The 9827-nt window shown below is 35.1% G+C and overlaps 1 protein-coding gene across 1 annotated transcript; it reads right to left on the bottom strand.

The window, feature by feature from the left end:
* Positions 1–709: 709 nt before the first annotated feature.
* Positions 710–9399, bottom strand: LOC143637081 (uncharacterized). Its single transcript, XM_077104537.1, has 22 exons — positions 9196–9399; positions 8621–9110; positions 7928–8106; positions 7126–7199; positions 6983–7018; positions 6815–6905; positions 6624–6683; positions 5976–6165; positions 5018–5211; positions 4731–4835; positions 4509–4619; positions 4216–4281; positions 4020–4118; positions 3664–3888; positions 3363–3569; positions 2263–2568; positions 2010–2191; positions 1710–1812; positions 1487–1632; positions 1304–1383; positions 939–1096; positions 710–831 (listed from the first exon to the last, which is right to left on the bottom strand). The coding sequence occupies exons 1-22, from the start codon at positions 9397–9399 to the stop codon at positions 730–732; spliced, it is 3408 nt and encodes a 1135-aa protein (XP_076960652.1). The 3' UTR covers positions 710–729.
* Between the last annotated feature and the right edge of the window lie 428 nt (positions 9400–9827).

Raw genomic sequence — 9827 nt, 5'->3', positions numbered from 1 at the left:
GTTTTCTTTTTGTGTTTGTTTCTATCTTTCTATAGGTTAATTCAACCCATTTCTCAACTGAAGCTTTTGTTAATCTAAGCTTTAAGCTTTTTGTTGATGATAAAACTATGTACCTCTTGTAAGTTAGTTTCAACTGGAACATATATAGAATCAACTTAGATTTTATGGTATTGTTAGATTAGATGTGTTTTCTTGGACATTCTATATGACAAAATTCTCACATAGAGGTTGAAGATTACTATACAGCATACCCAAAAGGCCAAAAACATGTTACCAGACCAGACCCATCCATTTTCAAAGAATTTTAATAAATGTTCATATTCAAGTTTTTTTAAAAAAATCATATTCAGAGTAAAGAAATTGATTAACATTCTAGAAAACTAAAACTCCGAAAGCAAACAACTCATTAGTGAAAACAGCTAGCTACAAACAGAGACAGTTTATACAGGACAAAGAGTTTACACTAGATAATATTTAGCATAACATTTCAAAAAGGTGATATTATCAAATGACATTAATTTTGTTGCGTATAGTCGACACATTTTAGGAACAGGTTTTGTATCAAAACCTATTCAACTTTTGTGGTTCATAATATACAACAACGGCCTCAAACAGATTACAGAAAAGCCTTTCTAGTAAACCCATCCTACAAATGCCAAAAACCCACAAAAAATGTAACTTGTATGATTATGAAGAAATTACATACAAAAGTCAATAGAAGAATGGAAGTCAAGAAGTCACGTCTTCTGAAGCCATTTTTGTTGTTGTATGGTAAGCACTTCCCGGGACATTAACAAGAAGTTCACTGTCAATCATTCTTTCATAATGGTCCTATAAATGCCATTTTTATCAATACGATCAGCCACTAAAAAACTTGCATTATGATAAACTGAGTGTCAATTATATAATCAAATATAAATATGTATTACTTTTAATACCATTTGGTTGTCTTGAACGGTTTTAAGGTTGGTGAGCAAGCGGTTAAGTTGTTTCTTAGCCTTGGCTCGTTCTGAGCGTCTTTCAGCACATTGAGCTGCAGTAACTTCTGCATGACATGCAATACAAAGTGTCCTCATGTTTTCCAGTCTACATTCACCTGCCACGTTGATCATATGAAAGAAACAAAAGTTAGTAACAATATAACACAAGACGAAAATATATGTTGGATAGGGTAACCTTAAAACTAGCATAGACCCATTCACAAGTAAAAAGGTCAAGGTGTTGGCTTCAAATTAAATCAATATTAAACTTAACGGTACAAAAACATTATACTATATATTAAGAATTAAAATTTAAAAGATACCTCCCCCGCGATATACTGGTACAATGTGATCTGCATGCCAAGCGTTGCCCTCTGTTGGATCACTGATGAGCTTTTCAAGTCTAGACAAATAAAAAAAAATAAAAAATTTATCAATAATATGATTAGATTTACACCATAAGAAGGGAAAATATAAGCATCTATGACACTGGATGTAAAACTCACAAATTTTTACGTGCTGCCAGCTTTGGGGCTTCTTTAATAACAAATTCTCTACGCTTCTCAAGAGATAAAGGTTTTATACTTTTTACAAGTTTTCGACAATCAAGATGGCAATTTGTGCACACGCCATGTTCAATTTGAGCAAGCCCCTGCAAAACCCTTGATTAAACCTTAAAACTATAACAAAATATAATCCTACCAAAAAGAATATTATTAAATCACCGACCGTGCGTAGGTATCTATTACTGGTTCTTAAGCGATATTCTTCATAACACTCCAAATCACAAAACAGATCCTCGAAGAATTCAGGCTCCTTGGCACTATTTTTCCTGAAAATATGAAAAAGTTTACTTAGAAACTGCCAAAAAGGTTAAAACAACAGATTAGTGTTTCAATAATATTAAAGTTAAAAGTCACACAAAAATGATTTCAAGCCAAACGCAACGAGTTCTGACCAGTCTTATTAAATTACCCTTTTCAACCCACCCATTTTGCCACCTATATATGTTAACTTCACTCGACTTACGTGCAATTCTTTTGACACAGTTTACAAAGTGGTTGACTAGTCAAAGTCCAACCCTGCATGTATTGTCTTTCTTTTTTACCATGAAAGATGGAAACATTCTTCCATACAGCATCTGAAGGGAGGGGGTGGCTTATATCATCTAGTGATGTACCACGCTTCTTACTTCCACCTTTTAGCAATCCCTGTTTAATAATAAATTGTTAGTGGGCCCCATCTTGCCGTGTCAAAAAGAATGACAAAGTTTGAGACATACATCTTTATCATGGTTTTGGCTTTCACTCAAGCACAACTCCACAGCCAAAGGAAGTTGAAGAGGCTTGTTGTACAATTTATTTTGCTCAATGGGCCTCAGACTGCTCCATTCTTTAACGAAACTTAAAAGAGCGGGCCTGTATATAGAATCATCATTGATAGATTTAGAGGCGAATTGTTTGTCATCAATTGATGGATCTTTTGTCTCGAGTTCTTCGGGCCGGAAGTTTTTGAACAATGGGGTAGGCCTTGTTTCCACTCCATGTATACATGAATACAAGTGGATTCTACCTGTGTATTTGCTGACCTGAAAAAATAGTCAGATTGTCTAAACAATCTAATGTGATAAATTATATGTTGCACAAGTTTAAGTGTAGTGGGCCGGATTGTTTCAAGAATAACCGCAATACACATGTGTACACACCGACATGATTGTAATCGTAGAAAAAAGGGTTAATGATGGTGCAAAACCAACCAACTTTCAATATTTTGGCAGTTTAACCTTGAACTTCTTTTCTTAGTGGTTTGGTCGCTTAACCTTTTTCTGACTTATCCCAATAATATGTTGAAAACTGCGAGAACCATATCAACTCTTGTACTATTAATTTTTATTAACAGACTAAAATGCATGTAGATTTCAATATCTATATATATGCACATACACTATATGCATATGTGCACATTTTTTATCAGAATAAAAAATCAGTAGAGAGAACATAAAATCAAAGTAAGAATGAAGAGAGATATATAAACAGATATTTTCCCTTCTACATTTTTCATTGAGGTGAAATGCATGCCTTATGCGGTTCTCAACGTACTATTGGTTTTAAAAAGAATGTGCCACTATATGTGTGTGAGTTTAACCAACCATCTTTCACCATTTTATCAATCAAGTCCCTTAATCAATTTGTAGGTGTAATCCTAAACCTTTTTTGGTGGTAGCTTCATCCATATAAAGTACGACTGAATTCCAATATTTAAACTTCCTTTAGCGAGTCAAAAAAGCTAAGGACCGAAACCACTGATGAATTTATCATTATTAACCCACCCTAGAAAAAACACCTAAATAACGAATACATGTAAATGTGTAATTAAATATACCTCAAACCGGAGAGAATTGGCTGGGATACAATTTGGGTCAGCTTCAACCGGATCAACAGGTTCTTGATCACTTGGTATTTCAATGACATTCAACTTGTCAACATCAACTGAAGTGCATGGAATTACTATAGTTTCATTCGTATATGCTTCCGCTGTCCCATTGAAGGTCATATTTTCTTCGTTATTTACATCCGAAACTATCCGAGCCTGTAAATCAGCAAAAAACTTTGTTGCATTTAGATCATACTAATCAGATAAAAACATCAAAAAAAAACTTATTAAAAAAGTTTGGAGTTAGTACGGTTTTCTTGTAGCAGTACTTGAGAAATGGATCAACCGCTTCATCTTCACTTTTTGAAGTAGTGGTCTCATTAATTACTTCAGACTGCATCTCTTCAACAGATGCATATTGAGAACATATCACGGGCTCGGTTTCAGAACATTCATTATCACTTCCCTCCCCAAATGTTAAGTTCTCTTCTTTATCTTTTTCTTCAACGGTTTTAAGTAAAGAAACATCTTCAACCTGCAAATATTAAGTTTATGCACGTATATCTCTTGCACAGATCTAAAACAAACCTTAAACGGATATTAAGGTAAATTAAATGATATACCATTAACAAAAAGTAAATTACAAAAACTGATAAAGAAATATACCATAATCTCTTTCAACGAGTCATACTTCCCATCTACAGTTGATGAAGTGCGATGCAAACTTCTATTCAATCTTTTCCAGTGGGATTCATCCGAGGTGTCCTGGAAACAAATCATCAAAAGTCATGACAGTTAAAAAAAGAAAGAAAATCATGCATGGACCTGAATTGTATAATAGATGAGTATGCAATATGAATACCTTGGCACAAAATATATAAACGTTTACTGCGTTAGTTTGACCACGTCTATGAGCTCGGCTTTCTGCCTACAATGTTCACAAAAAACATCAAGCAACCACAACATCAACAATCATATACATTGTATGGTAAATTGGTAATATCACAGCAATATCCTTTATTTTCTTAATGCATTAAAGTCCAAGAAAGCAATATCCTTTATTTTCTTCTTTTGGATACTAAAAATGAACATAAGGGACTTTAAGATGATAGTCTTCAAAATGTGTTAATAACATAAGACTCGGTAAGATCAAACCTGTTGAAAGTCAGATATTTTCTCAGGTAATTCTAAAAAAACCACGTTTTGTGCAGCTGACAAGTCAAGTCCATTACTCCCAGCAAGTATCCCAACTAATGCAATTTTAACCTGACAATACAAAAATTATGTAAGAAACTTAATGAAGTTACAACAGTCAGCTAGATGCTGAAATTAATTAAAGGATAATAAAGTAATGTACTAAGAAAGCACTTAACATGCCTCTTTTAAATGTTGGAAAGAACTGATTGCTTGTTGTCTATCTCTGGCAGATGCATCACGCCCATCAATACGTACAAATTTTATCCCCTTTTCACATAGGAACTCCTGTAAAATTATATGACATTCTGATAAGTACATAACAAATCCGTTTACGACATAAGTAAAAAGAACAGGTAAAGAGGATGGCGCTAGAATCAAGTTTGATTGGTCTAAGAAAGATGACAATATGTTGTTTCTTACCTAATATACGAATGGTAAATGCAACAGCGAAAGGAAAACTTCATTACCTGTAATCTATCGGTAACCTTATGGTAATGAACAAAAATTATCATTTTATGAGAGCTTTGACTCGAGTCAAACTTTTCATCATCATCAGACTCGGCGATGATTGGATGCATAAGTAGCCACTCTTTAAATCCTGCTAGTTTTGCGATTCCGATAGCTTGATTGGATGGTCTTGAAGAGCTGCACGCATCATCACCTAAAAGCAAGAAAAATAACAAAATAAGTAAGATTTAGAAATTGCAAGAGATTTACATGCGTTCAGGAAATATTTAGAAGGAACTCTTCTGTAAACATGTACTAAGAAACAGGAGTTCACCCATACGTTAATTATTAGCACTGTAGAGGCCAAGCATTTTGGCTTGATTAAAGTCGTAAAATAAATGGTGATAAAATTTTGAAGCAGTCTCTTAAGAGGCCAAGCATTTACAAATTGAGCAAATTCTAACACGAATATTAGCATAACTATGCAATAAGCACGGAAGATTTTCTAGCAGCAGAGTGATAAAAATATGTTTACTGTTTACATACACAAGCAAATGGAAACGCCCTGCTTGCGGTGCGCGCATATAATGTATATATGTGTGAACCCTCGGGTGGGCAAAAGTAAAATTGCACTAATTCTGACGTTATTTTACTAATCTCGTGAAAATAACGTTAAAAGTGGCGGAAGGTTAATCAGGCATCATGTGGTGGCGTTGATAGCCGAAAGACAAGGGCACATGCACCGATCAGCCGGTGTCCCGATGATTGAGTGCTATGTGCCTTATGTCCAAGGCTTGATGCAAAACTACTATCGAGCCGGGGGTCTCACCGGAAGCAGCCTCTCTATCCCTATGGGATAGAGGTAAGGCTGTCTACATCTTACCCTCCTCAGACCCTACCATAGCATTGCTATTGGTGGGATATACTGAGTACGATGATGATGATGATACACAAGCAAATGGAATGCTGAAATCTTACTTTTTTCATCATCTTTATTTAGATCATCTGATGAACCATCTTCAGCCTCATTTACTGCGGAAGCATCATCGTTTGCCATATTGCAAATTGCTACTGCAGAATCAATATCTGATTTCTTGAGAACCAAGTTGATAATTTGTCTTCTTATGGGTGGTAATTGCTTCAAGACATGATCCTTCAATCGCCTTATCTATATGACATAAATTCAAGATATTAACTGAAAAAGATGATAAAGCAAACAATAATATTCATGAATCAAACCCATTTTATATACTATTCCCTCCATCCCAAAAGTTCCACTTCAAAATATTCATTCTCTCAAAAGAAACTTCTCTGAGATGTTTTTATCAATTTGATGTTATAATATATTCAACCTTTTCTCCAAGATTTTCTGTCCCAGAAAAGACTTATCTTTTAAGGTAGAACCTTAAACCAATGGATGCTATAAAATACTTACTTCCCCAATAAGTAGATAAACAATCATTTCCATACTTACTATTTATCACATTTAGATAGTTACACTCACTTACACCTAGACACCTAGTCCTTGTGGATTTATATTGAACTCTTGTTTGGGGCAGAGTAAGGTAGAATATTTGTTGATAAGTTAAATAAACGATAAGGAAATACAAAGTAACACAAACTGACCATAACAGTCTGCTTCAGTAGCACATTCAGTTCCTCCAATCGAATGCCCTTTGAAAAATCCTAATAGAATGAAACAAATACCAATAATATAGGAAACATGAGTTCTGCTTAGCATGATATGTGTATATCATATACATATCTAAACACACATATGTGTATGCGCGTGCATGTTTAGGACAAACAAACGCTACCTGATAGACAATCCCTTGATAAGTACGGACAGTGCTCATAGAACAGTAGGTTTTTGCAAATGAAAGCTTGTCTTTTCCAAGCAGACCAGGCCTACAAAAGGAGTATTTATCAAGAAAATCGAAATATGATGATTACTAACAAAATAGAAAGAGGGAAACAGAATTTACCATAATATGTTTATTTGGTGAAAAATGTCGTATGGCCTATTAGACCCTAGGAGAAATACAAGACCAAAAAAATTAGGACACATGCATTAAAGTACTACATGGCAGTGGATTTTAAAGAAATGTAACATTTGCTTTGCCACAACCTTGACAAAGAAGGAGTCCCTGAGAGTAAGATTACATGATTGATCTTTGATGCAACATCAAGTACAGCTTGTGTCTGCAAATAAAAGGAACAAGAATAAGGAGATCAAAAGAAAAATAACGAAAGTTAACTTGGGTGTACCATTATAACCTACTTACCTAAAGCATGTCAAGAAATTCAACAGATAAGAGGATGTAATACAATGATTACATGCAATCTAGTAGGCAGCTTGGTGCAAGATGAAAAGCACAATCCAACAGAAGCCTACTTGATGTAACATTATTATTGCTTTTAAGAACCAGTTTTTGAGTTATTGCAAGTCACACTAAGGCTACTACTTTATGTGCAGGAAATTACATACTCTAGAAAAGAGATTAAGAAAACACAATATGTTGCCAGAACGTTTGATTTTCATGAACGTTACAGCAAGTCGGGAAAAAAAAATAAACTGTGTGCTAATGTGATGGTATGGATAAGAATTTTGATATCAGATGTGCTAAGTGGACACAAAAAACACATAAGAAAGGTGATACTTGTTGTGATTATTATTATTTTATTTTTATTTTTTTTCATAGTTAACCAATTATTTCACAAACTTTAAACACTGCTTCATATTTAAGATGGTCTATTCAGGCAATAGAAATTAGAAAGCAAAAAAAAAATATGCTTTATTAAGAATAAATTAGTGCTTCAAATTTAAGGATAAGATATATGTGCAGCTCAAATGTCAAATGAGGACTCAACAAGTATACAAATTATTCAAAATCAAGGCTAAATGAATGCCAATATAATATACACTATACCTCTCCTGCTTCAGATGATTTTCGTTTCGTACAACGCACATGATGTGATTCATCAACAATCAATACAGCCCAATTTTGCTTTGATATGCTCTTCTTCAAATGATGCAGCATTGTATAAGATATGACAACAACTTTTGGAGGCCTCGCTAAGTTTTCAGGATTGTTTACATGACCAAAAACTGGAAGACAACGTTACAGAAACAAGGCATCAGCTATCATAAGTTGCTCAAAAGCATAACTCTTATAATTACCTTACCAATTTTTATTTATGCCAATAATACTATTTGGTACATGCAGAGATGGCAAATAAAATGTGTATTTGCATCAGGTAAAACATCCACATGTTGAAGAGATAGTATTACCCTAAACTCCTAAAGAGCACACATGTATATACATTAAGACAAGAAACAACCAACAAAATCAACATCAATATACAATCCGAAAAGTAGTTATATACTCTAGTTCCATATCTTATTAGATCATCAGGTACTATGATACATAGTGTAAGGAGGAGCAAGTACACTTTGAACCAGCTGCGCCTCTCATGATGCACTCCCTCAATACCGAACATCACGGTTAACTTTAAAAAAAAACTCAGAGTCGATTTTAGAATTTTCATCTGTATGCTAGTTTCAATTGTAACGGTATTAATTAAAATAAAATAACAAGATAACCCCTAGTTGAGAAAGATACCTAGATGAATATCAGAAGGCAAACAAGATGGAAGCCAATGCTCCAACTCTTCTGCCCATGTATATCTCAAAATAGCTGGGCACACAACTAGAATTGGACCTTCATTCATGAAACAGCTTGCAATTGCAATGGCCTGAAGTGTTTTCCCAAGGCCCATTTCATCAGCGATAAGACAGCGACCGCCCCTACGCAATCCAAACTTGACACCTTCAATTTGAAAGGGAAGCAGTACCTCCAACAGAGACTTTGAAAGTCCTGCCATAAGGTCAGCTACTTTGTGATCAGACAGATGCTCTGGCCTGCAGGGCTCCCATCTTCCCTCGACATACGGGGGGGACAATATGCTCACCGCTCTACGTGTCACGTAAGGGATGTCTTCATAGTCGATGCGTTGGATCTTTAAGGCCTTGACAACAGCATCGTAGTCCTTTAGGTTGAAGACACAGGCCTCTCCACCAACATGAGTCTGTGTGTAATGCGATGGGACCACCTATAGCAGTAAGTAATAGGAGAATTAGGTATAGTCAGCAAAATCAATTGAATATTAGAATGTATAATAAAAAAAAGATAGATACATTAGGGAGGCAGTTGGTTAATTTCTGGAAGCAATCTTCTTCACCGGGAAACGAGTAACCGTCGAGGGGAAATGGCTTGACGGAGAAGGAGTCCGGCGAAGAAATCTCGAGCCTGACGATGAATTTGAATTCGTGCTTTTGACACTTGGCTAGCTTCCAGGATTCGCCTGCTGCCTTGCGCTTTGCGTTAATAGGACCTTCCATTGTTAGGGTTTGAAACCAGATGGATGATTGAGGGAGTTGAACAAATCCGTTTGGTTTTTCAAATCTACAGGAAAGCATTGTTTAAACTTTTGAAAAAAAATAAATTAAATAATCTACGAACCGAACCAAACGCAGGCTTACTCATACTTTGTTTGGTTTAAAAGCGAGCCAAATCGAGCAGATTGAATTTAAATAAACGAGCGATATTTTGATGCTTCAACTTGGCTTGGTTTGATGACATAATTACCCTTTTTAAGCAGCACCGAGTCTTCCGGCGATTCCATCTGACGGACAGTTCATTCTCATGAGATTCCTACTTCATAAAAACAAACCCGTCACGCTAATCTTTTAATATTTCTGGTAATTTAATAGACAAAAGAGAGTTTTTTTTTCCCAAAATGGGCTTGTGGGAAAAACTATTTACCTAA

The sequence above is a fragment of the Bidens hawaiensis genome, unplaced genomic scaffold, assembly GCF_021521415.1.
Source record: "Bidens hawaiensis isolate Kalapana, Puna unplaced genomic scaffold, B.hawaiensis_p1.1 tig00008123_1, whole genome shotgun sequence".
In the NCBI taxonomy this organism is placed as follows: domain Eukaryota; kingdom Viridiplantae; phylum Streptophyta; class Magnoliopsida; order Asterales; family Asteraceae; genus Bidens; species Bidens hawaiensis.
Note: the sequence above shows the minus strand (reverse complement) of the source record. Positions and strands in the feature narration are given on the sequence as shown.